Below are 20,483 nucleotides of genomic sequence, written 5' to 3'. Positions count from 1 at the left end.
CCATGGCAACCTTGTCTACAGCGTCAGCTGGACGGACCGGCGCTACGTCACTTCCGGAGAGACGGGGCGATGCGGCCGGTATCCGGGCGGCGTGGGCTGTGCTGGCGGGAGGAGTCATCCTATCATTAAGGTATTTATATAGCACTAAATGTCATTGTCACTTATCCTGACGACGGGGCTGCGACCCCGAAACGTAGATCATGTGTAGTTGACAAATAAAAGTCTTTGCACTTTATTTCACTTAACTCAAGACTCGGAGTGCTGCCCATTTCTGTTCCTGTATATTCCTGGGCAGCAGCCCGGAGGAAAGGCACCGTGAGCAAACTACTGTTATTCTAAGGACAAACGAGTGCCGGGTCATTCTGGACTATATATATATATATATATATATATATATATATATATACACACACACACACACAATCATGTGACCGGCACTCCTATTCCAATGGATAACTGGTCCCGGTGCCCTCATAAAGGTGAATGTAGACAAATTGTAGAATGCGGCACTCAGGAAAGTCTGAGTGCCGCATTCTACAATTTATCTATATATATATATATATATATATATAGTCCTCTAGATACTCTCCTGGCAGAGAGAGCAAAACACGGCACTGCAGGGTTTTCAAATAGTTGAAGATATTTTCCTGACGACGGGACTTTGGGTCCCGAAACGTTGAATTAAACTTCAGCTATTTGAAAACCCTGCAGTGCCGTGTTTTGCTCTCTCTGCCAGGAGAGTATCTAGAGGACTATTTATTTACACAAGGGCACGCAGGTACTTGTTATCACTATCATGTAGAGTGCCGATCCAGCAGCATCCCTATATATATATATATATATATATATATATATAAAAGCCCCAAAGCCGCATCAAGGTGTCTCTGTATATTTGGGGTCCCTAGCGCTATATCTAGGTGCAGGGTGTGGCACCCCAAAACACCAGCATAAGCCAGAAAGCTCAGGGCAGTGAAAAAACTATAGTCTTAATAAATTAGTGTTAGGAAGCCGAAGCTGTAGGAAGGTGATACAAAAATGAGATGTAATTAAAATGGAGAAATAGTGTTAAAGAAATTAGTGTGTGAAAAGTGTTAATAGAATGTAAAGGTATGCCACACTTAAGCCATCCAGCTCAGTCAGTCCAGAGGCACCACACCTCACACCTCCATTACCCCAATCTGGGTCTATGATTAACCAGCAAGGAGACACATGACAATGGCTCCTTACTTAAATATATCTAAGGTAAGAGCTACCAACCTTGGAGCAACCCCATAATGCTCCATATGGCATGTCAGGGCCTGCACCTCCTCGTAATGCAGGAACCTCTCTGCCTCTCACAACAGACATATATAGTGTGGCAGATGCTCAATTAGCTTAGTGATATCATTCAGGTGCTTTAAAGGGAGGGGTATTTCCAAGCAAGAAAAAAAGGCATTTTGTTTTCCCCCGCACACTGAATGATAACAGTAACCAGATGTAAATCCCACACAATATTAGAATTCAGAGATCTCTTAACAGATCAAGCTGGAAGGTTCGTGCATGAAATCGTCCGTACTGTATTGCTTCGTAGGAGGCAACCATCTTTCCTAGCAGAGGGATACACAGATGGACTGAGACCCGGCGCGGCTTCAAGACGGACCTCACCATCGCTTGAATGGCTGCTGCTTTGTCCAGTGGAAGGAACACCTTCTGAGACACAGTGTTCAGAATCATACCCAGAAACTGAAGTCTCTGAGTAGGTTCTAAGTGGGACTTCTGGAGATTGAGAATCCAGCCATGATGAATCAGTGGTTGTTTTGTGATACCGATGCAGTGAAGAGGTGGTCCCTGGAAGATGCCTTTACGACTTGTCCAGATATGGAATTATGTTCACTCCCTGCATAAGGAGCAGCAGCATCATCTCCGCCATGACCTTTGTAAACAACCTTGGTGCCGACGAAAGATTGAAAGGCAAAGCTTGGAATTGATAGTGTTCTTCCTTGAGGTCAAACCTTAAGAATGACTGATGAGGCGGCCATATTGGAATGCAGAGGTAGGCGTCCTTTATATCCAAGGATACTAGGAATTCCCCTTCCTCCAGACCAGTGATGACAGCTTGCAGAGACTCCATCTTGAATCTGAAAGCCCTGAGATATGGATTGAGGGATTTCACGTTCAGAATGGGTCTGACCGAACGATCTAGTTTTGGTACTACAAACAGGTTTAAGTAGTAGCCTTTGTTCCTCTGATGAACGGGAACCGGGATAATAACTTCTGCAAGCAGGAGTCTGTTGATGGCCTCCCTCAGGGTTAACAGCTTTTCTGATAAAACTGGTAAAAACCTGTGAGGCGGGGTCAGTTCGAATTCTATTTTGTAACCCTGGGAGATCAGGTCCTTGACCCAGGCATCTTAGCAGGATTCTTTCCATCTTGGCAGAATTCTTTGACTGAAATGTTTGAGACGTGCTCCTACCTTGAGATCTCCCAAGCGCAGAAGGAGAGCATCATGCTGTAGGCTTTGTGACAGCGGAAGCAATATTCTGCTCATGCTGACTGGCAACTGCTGCTTTACGGCCGTGTCCTCTGGAGCCATGTACTGCTTTTGAGGCCCCTCTGGCTTTGCCTCTAAACCTGGTAGAACGAAAGGAATGAAAAGACTGGAAAGACGGACCAGAATGAGTACATCTTGATGGCGGTGCAGCCGACGGGAGATAAGTAGATTTACCAGCAGTAGCCTTTGTAATCCACTTATCCAATTCCGCCCCAAATAAAGCCTCATTAGTAAAGGGTAAACCTTCCACTCCTCTTTTTGACTCAGCATCTGCATTCCACTGATGAAATAAGGCTCTGCGGGTAGATATTGACATGGCTGACAACCTGGAATTAATTAGACCAACCTCCCTGGTAGTCTCACATAAATAAGCTGCTGATTCCTGTATGTGCTGTGCTAAAGTAAACAGTTCCTCCGGGTAACGTCCCTCCTGTATACCTGTTACGAGGTTCTCAGCCCATTTTTCAATGGCCTTAGAAAACCAGCAGCCAACAATGACAGGACGCAGGACTGCTCCTGCAGCGGCATACATAGTTTTTAGTGTTGCTTCAATCTTATGGTCTGAGGAATCCTTTAAAGAGGTAGCCCCCGGTACCAGAAGTACAATCTTTTTAGAGATACGGGAAACTGAAGGGTACACCATGGGTGGATTCTCCCAAAGCTTCCTGTCTTCAGTAGGAAAGGGAAAAGAAGACAAAAACCTTTAGGGATCTGGAATTTTTTTATCAGGATGCAACCAAGCTTCCTTAAATTGGGCATTTAGTTCAGAAGACACAGGAAACTTAACACTAGACTTTTGTGGTTTACTGAAATATACAGGTTTGTCTTCTTTTTCAGGTATTTCCAGAACCTCACGTATTGCATAAATGAGTGACTCAACCCCTTGAGAAGGGCTATCAGTGTCCCCAATTTCCTTCCAAACATTCTAAATCCCCATCCTCTAAATCTGGCATGTCCTCCCCTGAGTCATCCAACTGCAGGACCTGTGGTAAAATGCGTTTTTGGGGCTTTAATCTGGGCGGGCAATAGAAGATTTACTCTCCCCCTTTTTAGAGACCAATTCCTCAACAGACTGTCTATGAGGTTGTCTGTCATGTATGGCAGCAGCCAGTTCTGAGGAAATATCTGTCATTACACCTGTTAAAGTGGACAGCCACATTGGTGCAGATTCTTGTGACCCGCTACCAGACTGTGACTCAGATTCAGTACAATGATCACAAATATGTGATCCTTCAGATGTCTGTGTAAACTTATTAGAGCAGTTTTTACAGACAACCTTTTCCCCTGTCATTCTTACACAGTAGATGACACACACACACACACACACACACACACACGAAAAGTACAGTTTCCCCCTGCAAGCAGTAGTAAACCAAACCGCTAACCGGAGAAAATAACAGAGTGGGAGAAACCAGCACACTCTGCCTATATGAGCTGTGAATAATATAGCCAGGCAGCAGCATTTCCGGAGTAGCTTAATAGCAACCCCATAACTAACCCCACTGTATACCACAGTCCCAGGAGTCTTGTGAGGTCCGCTCTGGCGTCCCTGTAGCCCCTGCTGCACTCTGTACACGCGGCTAAAATGGCGCTCGCTGTCCTGCTCTGTAAGCTCCGTCCCTCAGCTATGGCTTGTCTGCAGCTGAATCTACACACAGCCTAATCAGGCACAGTAGCTCTATTAGAGCAGTGTGCCTGATCGATGCTTTGCTGCCTTGTGAACCAGGGATCCCGCTATTTGGGACCTGGTGAATGCTCATCCGTCTTCTAAAATTTCAGCTCTCTTAGGGGGTGGCGGCAGCCCGCCATACGGCTGTGGTGAGAGTTCCCGCCAGGACAGATGTCCTGGTAACCGGGGCCATACCTCTCTATAAGGTCTGGACAGGCTGTCCCGCCCCCCCCCCCCCCCCCCCCCCTCCCCCCCCAGGTCCCTCAGTGCAGACAGGCATTTGCCAGATGCCTGTCTGAAAAATAAGAGAAATATAAAATATTTAAAGAAAAAAAAATCACTGGAGTCCTCCAGTGTGTGACCGGCTCTGAGGGCACATTTTTCTAAACTGGTCTGATGGGAGGTGGCATAGAGGGGAGGAGACAGCACACGCTGTCAATCACCATCCCAGTATCCCAAAATTCTATTTTGATGCCAGCCAATCTCTTTGGTCTTTGGCTTCTCGCAATAACAATATCCTAATAGAACCTAGAACCAGACCTTCCTCTCAGCAGTAGGTGTTCTCAAAGAAAAGCACTGCCTGCCTTTATTTAAGATTAGGCACCATCAAGATATAGCCCCTACCCTGAAACACTCCTATCTGTGGAGATAGCCAACAAGAAGGCAGATCTTAAAGGAAAGGAACTTCAACTCCACGAATCTACTGGTTAAATAGAAGGGTTCTATAAGGCTGTGGAGGAGGTGGGTTTATGGAGGTTGTACTTGTATCAACTTGTCAGAACAGCCTTTAGTTCTGAAATTCATAGATACATAAGATCTTTAAAAATCCACATCCCAAGTACAAACCCAGACGGTATGATATTTGAAGACTGCCAAAGCTGAAATTCTAGTTGCAATGAGCCCCATTTCAGTGACAGTTTCCCCAGATATTCAGAGACCTTCTGGATATGCTATACGAGAGTTAGCAAATCTAGTATTGGTTTGTCAGATTCCAGACCCTGTGCCATATGTACCAAGCACCTCTCCACTGCTTTACTGATCCAAGCCTATGCTAAACTGGATCCAATGGAGTAAAACAGACTTGAAGGTGGACTCTTTTTATACATGCTATGCCAAAGGTGGCAATGTTCTGAATCAAAAGAGTGGTGATCTTAGAGGGGCGAGCTATAGGAGTTTCTATCTTGGGTGCTGACTCCTATTTCACCATCTCCTCATTAGGAAGAGGATAAAGGGACTGCAATCTGTGCAAGTCATGTCCGGAAAACCATTCTGTTCTTAAATTGCTAGTATCTGCTCGACGGCATAATAGAGTGTCTTCTTATACTTCCTTTTAGAAGCCTCATTCGGAAATGGAGAAACTTCAGGTTCAGAGCTTTCCCCACCTGACTTTCCTTTGAGGAGGAAAACTCAAGAGCATTGAGAATCTCCTCGAAGCTGCTGCTACTTTAGTCTACATACATGTGGGGGAAATGGTTGTCAGAATCCTTGCCAAGGAATAGAATACAAGAGCCAGGCCCTGTAAAGGAAGACCCAGAAGGGTCCTGAGAGAAAGACGAAGGGGAGGCTAATACGCTCCCCATGGCTGCCGTGGAAAAGGCAGAAGATGAAGGGTCCCCTTGCCTCCTTAGGGCATGTCAAGTCTCTACCTCCGCCATCTCAGTGGGTATACTAACAGGTAACCACTGCCTCACAAGCTGTGTACAAGCCATCTACCCCAATGCAGTCTGGACTGGCATCTGAAGAATGGAAACAGTTATTTTTTTGCCACAGTGTCTCCTCCAGACTTAGCCGTGGACATACTCCCCTTCCCAGACATTTCCAAATTTCCAGACTTCCAAAGCTGTCTCTGCAACATAGAGCATCTGAAACATGGGTGGTGAACCTGTGCTGACATGGTGGTATTATGTAGTTATCATTTGCTATTATCTCCTTCAGTACTCCTTGACAGCCCTTATAAAGGAATGTACCCAACAAACACAATAGGGAGGGCCACAAGAAAGCTATTAAGCTGCATAATCACACATTTATTTAGGTGCTTGTGAGGAGAATTAGGTCTCCCTGATAGTATAAACTATCCTAATGATAATGACTGGAGACGATATAGATAGATGTCACAGAAGCATGAGCAGTCTGCCCAATATATCCAGTAAGGTGGCCTTATACTATATGTGGTGACTTTGTGACCACACTTCTGATAGGATTACTTCTCTGATCCATCTAGTGGAATGGAATGGGCATGCTGGAATCACCAATAACTGTTTATATACCTAAGACCCTTTAGGGGAGATGCATCAAACCTTTGAGGGATATAAAGTGGAAAAGTTGCCCATATCAACCAATCAGCTGCTAGCTATTATTTATCTAGCACAGTCTAAAAGATGACAGAAGTTGGTTGGTTGCTATGGGCAACTTCTCCACTTGATCTCTCTTTAAGGTTTGATACATTTCTCCCCTCTGTCAGGGATAAATACACAGGCACCCTCTTTTCTCTCTGCTACGTACCAGCTGTGGGTAAAAGAAACTCCTGCTTCCTATGGAATGCAGAAAACACCTTCAGTAGTGTACACCCTGAATCAGCAATGCATATAAAGGAGGACACAGTAGATATCACCATCACAGGAATAACATTTGTAGCCATCATGCGTCTGTCTTATGCACTTTTTGCCGTGAATATATAAACATTCTACAACGTACTTGTATTCCTTTTCAACCATGTTTTCGGGAACAGCTTGTTCAATTGCCTCTTCAAAGAATTGTTCCAATGTTGGCATAAACTCCCTACAACAGAAATACAATATGGGAAGAGTGAGGTTATGTATTGAAGTAGTGGATTCTTACATGTGGTTTAATCCCATAAGTGAGACTATGTCCCTCTGCCTATTTTGATAGCTCATATAATTTTGCTTTTCAAGAGGAGAGCAGAATTAGTACTAACTAAGATTTAGTTTGCTTCCTACTATAAAGACCAGGTTTGGTGGTTTTCCCAGCACACACCCTTACCTTCTGAATATGAAGCTTAGACCTCTGAGCGCCAGCTTTTACTACTCACTTTCTTTCCATAAATCCCTTTATTCTTCCTACCTCATCATTCTCCAGATGATCCCTCACAATTTACCGCTTCCTGTAATTAATAATCTTCACTAATCACAGGTGAACAATGCAGTGGGCTCTACATCCCAACCCTAGTACAATGTCTGTAGCCCACAGCTCCAAAGCAAAGTCTTTGTAAGTAGCACTAGGTCAATGTGCTAAAGAAGTTACAAAGGAAGCCAGTGGCGTGCGGCAGCTCACCTGGTCTCGGACTTGCATGCTTCTATGTTGTCAGGACATAGATTCCAGAGCCGTGTTAACTCTTCACTGAAAAGACAAATTCAAGTTACAAAAAAAGAGGATTTCGGTACTTACTGATATATCCATTTCTCTGAATCCACTCGGGGACACTGGAGATCTAGACAGCTGGGGGTTGTGAAGGATGCAGACCAGAGGTAGCACAATGTAGTAATAAAAAAAATAATAATAATAATAATAATAATTATGCGCAGCTGGCTCCTCCCCCTTCACGTCCCCCCCATCCCTCCAGTTTGAAAAATTGATTGAAAGAAGAGGGAACATGAAAGGCCAAAGCCATACGGGAAGGAACTAAACCATACCACAACGTCAAACAGCAACCACGAACTACTAAAACATTAACCAACATGTTTGAACTAATTGAATAAGAACACGCAGGCTGACAGCACCGAGGTGGGCGTCCAGTGTCTCAGAGTGGATTCAGGGAAATGGATTTATCGGTAAGTACCAACATCCTCTTTTCTCTATTACTAGGGGACTCTGGAGATCTAGACAGCTGGGGACGTCCCAAAGATACTCCCATGGACGGGAGTGCTGAACGAAGCCTGTAGAACCAAATTACCAAAATTTGAATCTGTAGATGCAAAAGTATCAAATTTGTAAAAACGAGTGAATGTGTATGCTGATGACCACGCTGCAGCTCTGCAAAGTTGGGCAGTGGAAGCTCCCCTAGTCGCAGGCCAAGAAGTTCCTACTGATCTGGTGGTATGAGCACCCACCTGAAACGGAACAATCTTACCACAAGAAATAACTTAAAGCAAACCACCAAGTAGGCGCACAGTACCAATGATGTTGATAAAAAAACAATTTATTGACATAAAAACAATAACAGACTCATTAAAAGACCACAACAATACACAGAGCATATAACTGAGGTATTATAAGCCTCTAATACACACATATGGTGTATTAATATGTGAAAGGGACGCTGAAATACGGGAGAGCCCGTCTCTGTAGGATAGGGTTAATCTCTCACATTAATTCCATATCAAACAGTTCAAGTGGAAATGAAATCCTGCAAAATGATGTAATAAGCGTCTATGACCATATAGAGGTGTCCAGATTTAAATACTGTTTCCTTGGAGCAAAATGTGAATAATAAACCAACCGATTGCTGTTACTCACTGAGACGTTGTAATCTCTTACTGCACGGGATAGATGGTTGAGAAGCCGCTTGTTATCACCCTGTGCATGGGTGAGACATCCGTCAGCGGTGTATTCAGGTGAGAACCGTTCCCTTCAGCGCGGCACCAAGTGAGTATGCCAAACCACCGTGCAGATCCCCCAGCTTACTAAGCAACGCCCGGCCGGGCAAGGTGTAGCAGTGTTCCAAATGCAGGGGAAATTTAAGTGGGATGATTAGATTGCAGGCTGAATCATTCACCAACAGCTTGTAACAGACGGATAATAGCAATGAATATTGCGCTCCATGGGACACTTAATGGTCAAAAAACACTCTGCCTCTTGAAGAAGCCGCCTGAGGTGCGGAGAAACACGTTGAGGGTACAGAAGAAAGGGCCACTTTTTGACCATACTCACTTGGTGCCGCGCTGAAGGGAGCGGTTCTCACCTGAATACACCGCTGACGGATGTCTCACCCATGCACAGGGTGATAACAAGCGGCTTCTCAACCATCTATCCCGTGCAGTAAGAGATTACAACGTCTCAGTGAGTAACAGCAATCGGTTGGTTTATTATTCACATTTTGCTCCAAGGAAACAGTATTTAAATCTGGACACCTCTATATGGTCATAGACGCTTATTACATCATTTTGCAGGATTTCATTTCCACTTGAACTGTTTGATATGGAATTAATGTGAGAGATTAACCCTATCCTACAGAGACGGGCTCTCCCGTATTTCAGCGTCCCTTTCACATATTAATACACCATATGTGTGTATTAGAGGCTTATAATACCTCAGTTATATGCTCTGTGTATTGTTGTGGTCTTTTAATGAGTCTGTTATTGTTTTTATGTCAATAAATTGTTTTTTTATCAACATCATTGGTACTGTGCGCCTACTTGGTGGTTTGCTTTAAGTTGTTTTATTCTTAGGAGGCCGGCTACCTCCTTACCAAGTGGCTGCCATTATCAGTGTTATATTTGCACGACCCTGCTCAGCGCCTACAAACCTTTTTTTTTGTTTGTATTACCACAAGAAATATACGCTTGTTTGATGGTTAGCCTTATCCATCTAGCCAAGGTTTGTTTTGAAGCCAGCCAACCCCTCCTGGGGCCATCATACAGTACAAACAAAGCATCTGACTTCCTAATAGAACTCGTACCCCGTACGTATACCTGTAAGGCTCTGACCACATCCAGGGACATGTCCCCCTCTGACAATCCCTGGAAGGATGGGACCACAATTGGCTGGTTTATGTGAAAACCTGAAACCACCTTAGGTAAAGACTCCACCTTCGTACGGAGCTCCGCCCTGTCTTCGTGAAAAACTAGGAAGGGACTTTTACATGACAGGGCTCCCAATTCAGAGACCCTTCTTGCTGATGCTAAAGCAAGACTGTTTTCCAGCACACATATTTTAGATCTGCCCGTTCCAAAAGCTCGAAAAGGTCAGATCTTAAAAAGTCTAGCACCAAATTTAGATCCCACGGAACTGTGGGGCGACGAAAAGGTGGTTGTATTCTCAACACCCCCTGTAAAAAATGTCTGGACCTCCTGCAAGGACGCCAGACTTTGCTGGAAATGGATTGAAAGGGCCGAGGCCTGCACTGTCAAGGATCCCAACTGCAAACCTCCTTTCAAACTAGTTTGGAGAAACCTCAACAATCTAGTAAGGCGGAATTCTCTGGGGTTCCAACCTTTAGGCTGGCACCAGTCCATGTATTTCTTCCAGATTCTATAGAAGTGTGCTGTAGTGACCATCTTTCTTGCCACTAACATGGTAGGAATAGCTGATTTCGGGATTCCCTTGTCCCTTAATATCATGGTCTTAAGAACCACACCATCAAACGTAGGCAGTCCAGATCTGGGTGTAGAAATGGGCCCTGTGATAGCAGATCCTCCCTCTGCAGCAGCCTCCAGGGAACTTCTGCCAGGAGTGCCTTCAGATCCAAGTACCAACTTCTGCGAGACCAGTCCGGTGCTATTAAAATTACTCTTTCCTGTTTCACCTTTTTTTTAATTTCCCTGGCAATAAGGGAAATGGTGGGAACATGAATACTAATTCATATGTCCAGTGAATCACCAGCGCGTCCACCGCCTCTGCTGCTGGATCACGCGGCCTGGCCACATATCTTGGAAGCAGATGGTTGTTTCGAGAGGCCATTAAATCTGCGGTAACCCCCACTGCGTCGAAAACCTGGGGGTGTAGACTCCACTTTCCTGGGTTATATCCTGACGGCTGAGGTAATTTGCCTCCCAATTGTCCACACCTGGAATGAAGACTGCCGACAGGATTATGTGTTTCTTTTCTGTCCAAGACAGAATCCTTGTAGCCTCCTTTAAGGCTGTGCGGCTTTTTGTTCCTCCCTGATGGTTTATGTATGCTGCCGCCACCACATTGTCTGATTGCACTCATGTGCTGGGCTCGTATTAGGTCTTCCGCCTGAAGAAGTGAATTGTAAATGGCTTGTAGTTCCACTACATTTATTCGTAGGCTGTTCTCGTACGGTGACCATCTCCCCTGAAATTGATGGTCATCCAGTACTGCACCCCATACTCTGAGACTGGCATCCGTCGTCAAACTTTTCCAATCCCAGATTCCAAACCTTTTTCCTGCTGATAGGTTCTTGAGGACTGAACAACAAATCAACGAGGTCCTGGCCTGAAGTGACAAGTAAATTCTATGGTGAAGGAGTAAATGCATGCCTGCCCCTTGAGCAATCAGATTTAGCTGAAATAGGTCTGGAATGTAGTCTGCCGTATTGGATTGCTTCGAAAGACGCTACCATCTTTCCTAGAAGCTATATACGAAGATGCAGAGAGACCGTCTGGTTCTGTATAACCCGTCATACCATTTCCTTGATGTCTTGAATCTTGTCCTCTGGAAGTTACACTCTCAGTTGTATTGTATCTAAGATGAGACCCAGGAATTGAATTATCTGTGCCGGATCAAATTGGATTTTTTGAAGTTCACAATCCAGCCGTGCTGAATGAGAATCTGATGAGCGATCTGAGCATCCCGGATCAATAGGTCCTGGGACGGAGCCTTGATAAGAAGGTTGTCTAGATACGGTATTATCGTTACCACTAACGACCTCAATTTTTCGCTACCATGACTGCCATTATCTTTGTGAAGATTCTCGGGGCCGATGATAGGACGAACGGTAGAGCTCTGATTTGGTAATGATTCTTGTCCACTGCAAACCGTAAATAAGCTTGGTGTGGAGACCAAATTGGGACATGGAGGTACGTATCCTTTATGTCCATCGACACCATGAATTCCTGTTGTTCCAGGCTCGAAATGACCGACTGTATCGATTCCATCTTGAATCTGTATACCGTCAGGAATTGATTTAACACTTTTAAACTGAGGATTGGTCTGACTGAACTATCCGGTTTCGGTGCTACAACAAGATTTGAATAAAAGGTTGTTCTTCTTTGAGAAACCGGAACTGGCATAATTACTTCCGTCAGAAGCAACTTTTGAATAGCTGTGTTTAATGCCCTTGCTCTTTGAGGGGAGAGGGGAAGGCCTGTCGTAAAAACTGACTGTGAGCTCGGGTTAGAAAATCTATTTTGTATCCCTGGGAAATAATATTGTTGATCCAGACTTCTGCTGAGGTTTCAGCCCAGGCGTCCTGAAACCTTTTCAACCGTACACCCACCATGGGAGACCCAAGGCGAGCTGGGAGACCGTCATGCCACGGCCTTGTCAGCAGGCTTTGAGTCCTGTTTTCGGGCTGTGGACTGGGAACGGCCTCTGCCTCGGTTTCCACGAGCTTGTCCGCCAAAACCTCTACCTCTGGCATGAAAGGACTGAGTTCTAAATGAATTGAACACCGGACCAGAGTAGTTTCTTCTTCCCGGTGGCGTGGTTCTAGGATATGTAGTAGGCAGAAACGTAGATTTTCCCGCCGTGGCCTGTGAAATCCACTTGTTCAATTCAGGACCAAATAAAGCCTCCCCCACAAAGGGGATCGTTTCCACCGCCTTCTTTGAATCTGAGTCCACCTGCCAATCTTTGAGCCACAGAATCCGTCTGGCAGATATAGCCAAAGCTGAGATGTGTTACGCTATCCTGCTAGCATCTTTTGTAGCCTGGCAAATGTATGTGGCCGACTCACGGATATGTTCCGCTAGTCGAACTCTCTCTTCCTATTATCTTCCGCCACTGCTTGAACTATTTGTCTTATTAACCCAAGCACTGACCATCGTAGGTCTATGTGATGCAGCTGCAGCCACAAAGATGGATTTAGGGTCCATATCCAACTTACGATCTAACACATCCTTTAGTGTAGTCACGTTCAGTATCAGTAAGATTGCCTTCTTTGACAGTCTAGACAGAGAAGCATCCACAATCTGTGGTACCTCCCATTTGGACATGACTCCCTTAGGTAGGGGGTAATTAACTGTGAACTTTTTGGGCTGCTTCCATGTTTCTCCCATTTGATCCTGGAGTGTCTGAGGAATCGGAAAAACTGCTGCTTGCGGTTTCTGAGACTCAAACAGGCTCCACAATCTCCTCCTCTTTGAAGTTAATGACCTGTTTAACAGCTTCAATAAGGGATTCTAACCCTTTGACCTCTGCGTCCTCCTCCTGAGGACTAACATCAATTATCTCCTCAACTGACTCCCTCTCTTCCTCATCCGCCAAGAGACCTTCCTCCTCTTCCGACTCTTTCTGCAGGACAGGAAGGGGTCTTTTTACAGCTTTACGCACAGTCTTTTCCACCTGTGCGGGCGGAGTAAGTCTAATTAGGAATTCCTCCATAGTTTTGGAAAAACCTGCAGCCCATTCTAAATGTTGCTTGCGAGATTTTGCCATTTCCTTAGAAATATCTGCCAGGGCATTTTCCTATGACCCGGATGGACCACTGCTCCCTAGTTGAGCGTTCATTCGCAAACATGTGTCGCACACCCCGGAGCTGCCAACATTAGTGCTCTTTTTCTCACATTTAGAACATACATAACATGTCTTTGTGGTCTTGGTTGGTGCTTTAGACGCTATATTAAAACACACACACACACACACACACACACACCAACAAGCAGTGCTTTCTCCATGGATGGCGAAAGAAGTTTACAAACCCCACACCACCAACTGTTGATACAGCTTGAGTTGACGGGGTTGAGAATTCTGATGCTCCCCCTCCGCAGGACCTGTCAGCAGTGTCCCTTGGAAGACAAATATATTATCTTAAATAACTTAACAAAATTCAGAGAGATCTTAAACAATAGTGGTCCTATAATTCTCCGTTTGGCCCTCAGCCAGCGTGCTCTTAATATCTCTCTTGCCAGTCTTTATCCGAGGTATACATGCTGCCCAGGGCAGCCCCCCCTGTGCCCTGCACCCTTGTGGTGCCGCTTGTGTGTGGGAGCAATGGTGCGCAGCGCGCCCGCTGCGCGGTACCTCAGAGTCACAAAGTGTTCTGCCGTCACTGAAGTCTTTTGTTCTTCTTTTACTCACCCGGCTTCTTTCTTCTGGCTCTGCAAGGGGGGTGACGGCGCGGCTCCGGGAATGAGCAGCTAGGCATACCAAGTGATCAGACCCTCTGGAGCTAATGGTGTCCAGTAGCCTAAGAAGCAGAGCCTCTGAACTCACAGAAGTAGGTCTGCTTCTCTCTCCTCAGTCCCACGATGCAGGGAGACTGTTGCCAGCAGTGCTCCCTGAAAATAATAAACCTAACATAAAGTCTTTTTCCAAGAAACTCAGTAGAGCTCCTCAGTGTGTGACCAGTCTCCCTGGGCACAGAATGTAACTGGAGTCTGGAGGAGGGGCATAGAGGGAGGAGCCAGTTCACACCCCTTTTAAAGTCTTAAAGTGCCCATGTCTCCTGCGGATCCAGTCTATACTCCATGGTTCTTGAAGCATCCTCTAGGACGTATGAGAAAACTTCTTGCATCTCTGTCCCTCACTGAGTAATGCCCGCTGTAACTACGCGCCCAAACTTTAAAAACAAGATGGCTGCAACTGAATTTTTTTCATTCACCTCGCTGCTCAACTGTCCTGCAGCGAGAAGACTATAGCCTCTTTTGCCTTACATGTCTCTCCCTGCAGGCTCACAGGGAGCCTGACCCGAAACAGCTCTATTACCTCAGCTGCCTCCTTGTCTGTGTCGCAATGCTCCCCCTTCACTGGATGCATGGCCACCAGATACACGCCGTCTGACCGCCGCTCCGGAGCTTCCGTCGGCAGGGTCGCTTGCGCCGCCCCTCCGTAGGACCTGATCCGGCTGCTTCCTACTGCCTTCTGTATGCAAGCTGCTGCGCCCAGTGGGGGAATCTATAGCGTGAATCTGCTAGGGGGATCTAAGCCGCGCTTCCCCTCTGTTATCTTAGCTTCTCACTGTTAGTAGATCTCCCGAGTGAGATGCTGATCCCTTCCACCGGTATCTTTATCTCACATGTACTTAAAAAGTACTTTTGTGAAAGCCTTCACCCTCCTTTCAGTCAGGTTGGATCGGCTCACTGAACTTTTTAGATAAAAAACCTTTTATGGAGCAAGAGGTCCTTTCCTGTGCTTCTACCTCCAAGCACAATTTTTTCAACTGGAGGGATGGGATGATGGGGGGGTCATGAAGGGGGAGGAGCCAGCTGTGCATAATTTTTTTTATTTTTTATTACTACATTGTGCTACCTTTGGTCTGCATCCTTCACAACCCCCAGCTGTCTAGATCTCCAGTGTCTCCTAGTGGATGATAAAGAACCATGCAATCTATCCATTTCTGTTGGTAACATAGTGCTTGACTCAAAGTTGTTCACAATGTTGATCATCTGTAAACTGTGCAAGCATCCAAGTCACACTGCACACACAGCCATGTCGCTCACAATGAAGATTTATTTGCAAAGTGACTGACGGTCAGGGACCATTTGGGGGAAGTAATGTGCAAGTGCCTGCAGTGTACCTCAAATTGCGATTTTGATCCCGGAAGCTTAAACGTGGCGTCAGCGTTTCGGGTCCCTCGGCCATAAGGTTAATCAGATAGTCTATCACGGACGCATCTGCGACCGGCGCTGTGTCTTTGTACGCAGCTGCTAGGATCTGCTATGCCGCAGCCGAGCATCTCATTACAAATCTTGGCATCTGAGACATTTGCATATTTTCACACAGTAGCTGCTTACAATGACGCAGCTGAGAATGCATACAGTATAACTCTGAATCAGGAACCTCATCACAACTAGCATTACCAGAAGGAAGATGGACACTTCCACAGGGCGCGGGGTATAGGAGAGAGGAGGACTGAGGGCTGCTGGGAAGAGTTCTGTAACTCTTTGGTGCCCGGACTCAGTCCTCAGCCAGCCTATACCCAGCGTCTCTCCCTGTACCCCCTAGTGGACGATGACGAAAGTATCATCCAGAAACAGACATATTGACTAAGGTGGTCATTCAGAGTTGATCGCTAGCTGCATTTTTTCGCTGTGCAGCGATGAGGCAAAAAACGGCACTTCTGCGCATGTGTATGCGGCGCAATGCGCACGCACGATGTACTATTACAACGAACGATGTAGTTTCACACATGGTCTAGCGAAGCTTTTCAGTCGCACTGCTAGCCGCAGAGTGACTGACATGAAGTGGGCGTTTCTGGGTGTCAATATCGTTAATAGACCAAGATATAGGGATTACAACGATTGGAAAGAGAACCAGAAAGGGAATTATACTAAAGATAATGGTATACATCAAATACGACATGGAATAAAATCTCTAAGAGAAGATCAGAGTACTCATGACAGAAGGAACAAGGTGAGAAATGAAAGGGAATTGAGAACCCCCAAACAAAGAGACACTAGGTATCAGTCATTAATAGAAGCAGGGGATTCTCGTCCTTTTTTAGACCGGGGGAAAGGTCGCAGATTCATAAGATAAATCACGCAAGGGGGGCAAGGGGGGGTAAATTATCCAAAAAAACAAAGAAACACAAAAGGAACAAAATCAACAAACGTTTGAACAACACCGTAGAAAAGGAGAAGAAACTGACCATTCAAAATGAAGGAAAGACCAAAATATTCAATCTCACTTCCCATATTCTAGCAAAGGAGGAGATTAGTGTGTTGGAAAAGGGGCTCAAATATGCTCCATCATTGCCCCTAAATAAATTCACCACATTTGTCGATCTAAACAAATACATAAGGAAATTGTCCATAAAAAAATTCTTTATCAACAAGGAGCAGATGGGAGAAATGAATGAAGTAACAGTGGAAGATACCCACTTCAAACCGAAGTCATTATTCAATCCCACACATATGAGGGGCAATTTTCTGGAGACATTCCTTAATTTATGTATCAATGATATCCAAAGCCTCAGCAATAAAAACATCAAACAGAATTTAACCAGGAAAGAGAGGGAGGCGTTGAAGAATCTTAGGGAAAACACGGAGCTGATCATTAAACCAGCGGATAAGGGGGGAGGAATCGTGTTAATGTCCAAACTGAGGTATGAACAAGAAATACTTCGACAACTGGAGGACAAAGATACGTATTACAAACTACGTTCGGATCCCACTGATGGAATATTGAACAACTTAAGAACCTTATTGGATAAATATAGAGATCTGGAAGTGATAGGAGAAAAGGAATATAAATTTCTACTTAATGAGGAACCCACTACACCGGTAATATATATCCTTCCGAAGATCCACAAAAATCCGACCGACCCCCCCGGTAGACCCATTGTATCGGGCATTGGATCTGTAACTTCAAACTTGTCCGAATACATAGATCATTACCTACAGCCCCTGGTATTATCCAACCCATCCCATCTGAAGGATACAAGAGATGTATTAAACTTCCTCAAAACCATCAAATGGGAAGAAGGGATGTTGATGGTCACCGCAGATGTGCGATCTTTATATACTATTATAGCACATGATAAAGGTGAAAAAGCCATAAAATCTTACTTGACTAACAGCACATTGGACAAGAAATTACAAGATTTCCTTTTAGATTCGGTTCACTTTATCCTGTCTAACAATTATTTTTTGTTCAATGATACATTTTTTCTCCAGAAGGTTGGTACAGCCATGGGCACCAGGTTCGCCCCAAGTTATGCGAACATTTTCATGGGGAACTGGGAGAACGAGTACGTTTGGAAACATAACCCATTTGGGGCGAACCTGGTGTCATGGCGTAGATACATCGATGATGTATTCTTCGTTTGGAGAGGAGGAGAAGATCTACTTATGGATTTCTATATGTACCTTAACCAGAATGAGCTAAACATCGAGTTCACGTTTGAAAACAGTACAACTACTGTGAATTTCCTGGATGTGACCATATATGTTGAAGAGAACACTCTGCAGACAAAATGCTACACCAAACCCACAGATTCAGGGACTTTTTTAAGGGCAGATAGTTGTCACCATCCCAATTGGATAAGTGCCATCCCAGGTGGACAACTTAGGAGAATTAAACGCAATTGCTCTAAGCCCCAGAGTTATAACGAAGAAGCATCTCGGATGAAGAATAAATTCATGGCTTCAGGATACGAAGAAACACATTTAAAGAAAACTACAAATATAGTAGAAGCCCTGAACAGAGAAGATTTATTAAACAAGAGAACCAATATGTCCAACAAGAATGTCAACCAGGATTGGGCATTTGTAACTGCCTTTAATAGTCAGTACAGAAGCCTGGAAGGTATCCTGAACAAACACTGGGGCATACTTAAGGGTGACCCAATCTTAGGAAAAGTTATACCGGCGAAACCTAAATGTATATACAGAAAGGCACCAAATATAGGTTCAAAAATAGTGAGGAGCATGTGCCCACCAAAGAGGATGGGACAAACGATAAAAACAAAGGGTTTCTTTAGATGTGGATCCTGTGTAGGATGCAAAAATATAAAGGGAGGGAGTGGAAAACTAACAGACGTGACCATAAATGGGAAGAAATTCCAAATAAATGAATTCATTACATGCAATGTAAAAAATGTTATTTATGGTATAGAGTGCAACTGTGGGCTCTTTTACATAGGCCGTACATCAAGGGCCCTCAAAATCCGCATAGGTGAACACCTAAGAAACATAAAGAATGGTTTACAATCACATGCCCTGTCGGAACATTTCAGACAGAAGCATGGCAGCAATACATCAGAAATAAAAAGCTTTTTTGGACTGAAGTGGGTGTCAGGACATTGGAGACATAGAGATTTGGCCAGCCAGCTAGCCAAATCCGAAATGCAAATCATTTTTGAGTTAGGAACCCTAAAACCCGGTGGCCTCAATAAAGACTTTGAGATAAAGTGGTTTTTATAAATGAGGTTCACATCCGAAATGAGATTACTGTGGGTCACTCCCCCTAATTCATCCACTTTAGAAAGTATTGGGGTTCATTTCTTCGGGGATAGAGTATTTATCAGTAATATCTAGGATGTTCGATACATTGCACATTAAAATTTGTTTCATTTTGTAGTATCCTGATGCGAAACTATGGAATTTGATTATAAATGGTTTACATCATGAATGGATCTGGACTTTGTCTTATGATTATGGACATATGATGGACTGTATGATATATGGAATCGTCAGAGGATTGAGGATTGCGAAGTAACAACAGAATTGAGGGGGTCTGGGGAGGATCTGTGACACCTTGATCCATGGACAGGATCTGAAAAAAGATATATGAACAGACGTAATGGGGGACATTATGTAGGCAATAGCATGTACTTAAAAAAATGTATTGAATAAGAAAGTGACGGGAGAGACCTGAAGTATTGCATTATGTCTGTTACACAAATATATACCTTATAAGAGATAGGGCTATTAACGTAGCGGATAGTTCTATCCTATTTCAGAGAAGAAGACTTTACTATTAGATAACTATTGCCCTGCGGCGTTTTCGCATGGTGATTGTCATGGCAACTATAGCGGCAGTGACGTTGCCAGCGAGCAGTGCGGTCGTTATGGCAACATACACAGGCTGATTACAATCCGTTATAGATCATTAGCCCAGTCACAATGTAGCAATATTGAATAGCAACCACAGTTCTGTTGACATATAAGAATGGGCGTTACACAATAGAGAATATCCACCCTCCGACGGTTGCGTTAAATGGTGTCCATGGCAACCAAACCGGAAGTTGCGTCATTAATCCCCGGCGCGGTAGTCACGGCAACACGTACGGAAATTACAACGTTCCTAAGTACTAAATGGTTCAGTTACAGCACTATATCACTAAACCGTGACTCCATACTGACACCTATAAACGAGTGGGCACACACGGAGATATCCGGTCTGTCAAACCACAACGCATAGAGGTTGCCTAGACAACCACACCGGAAATGACGTTACGGCCTCAGAACATTAGCTCCTTTATTATCTTGACTGAAATACGAATAAATCCTTGAGCAGTCAGATTCCAGGTTGGATTCTATAGTAGAGTTGGGATGTGCATTGTGGGGATTAAAGTCTGAATAATGGGATCTATACGAAAATGATAGATGTAGACAGGAAATAGTATTATCACAGGGAGAGCACCCGAGACACTATGGGAAATGTAGTTTTCAATATGTCGTCAGATGCAGCTGAGAAATGAGGTTTCCCATTGGATGATTGCCTTTTAAATAGTGGGTAGGATTGCTTCACACATACATCCTGGAACTCCTTGAAAAAGACCCCAGTGCAGGGGTGGAAACGCGTTGGATGCAGGGACATTGACAGGTTGAGGAGCTGGACTTGACTGTGACCAATGAAATCCAGATAAGCTGATCCGGCGTGAGTACAAGATCGGTGGGAGCCCGGGACTCACATTACACATGCTGTGACTGAACTGCTTTGTCAGTTCGCTATTTCTGGTAATTTCATATACTTCACAGA

General features: G+C 44.6%; 1 protein-coding gene across 1 annotated transcript in view; it reads right to left on the bottom strand.

The window, feature by feature from the left end:
• The window catches only part of THOC1 (THO complex subunit 1), a 111,935-nt gene that overhangs the window by 17,167 nt on the left and 74,285 nt on the right, over nucleotides 1–20,483 (bottom strand). The window contains exons 17-18 of the mRNA XM_063923569.1: nucleotides 7,491–7,556; nucleotides 6,894–6,977 (exon numbers count right to left, since the gene is read on the bottom strand). Coding sequence (XP_063779639.1) covers nucleotides 6,894–6,977; nucleotides 7,491–7,556 — 150 coding nt within the window. The remainder of the gene's footprint in view (nucleotides 1–6,893; nucleotides 6,978–7,490; nucleotides 7,557–20,483) is intronic.

Source organism: Pseudophryne corroboree, chromosome 5, assembly GCF_028390025.1.
Source record: "Pseudophryne corroboree isolate aPseCor3 chromosome 5, aPseCor3.hap2, whole genome shotgun sequence".
NCBI lineage: Eukaryota > Metazoa > Chordata > Amphibia > Anura > Myobatrachidae > Pseudophryne > Pseudophryne corroboree.
Note: the sequence above shows the minus strand (reverse complement) of the source record. Positions and strands in the feature narration are given on the sequence as shown.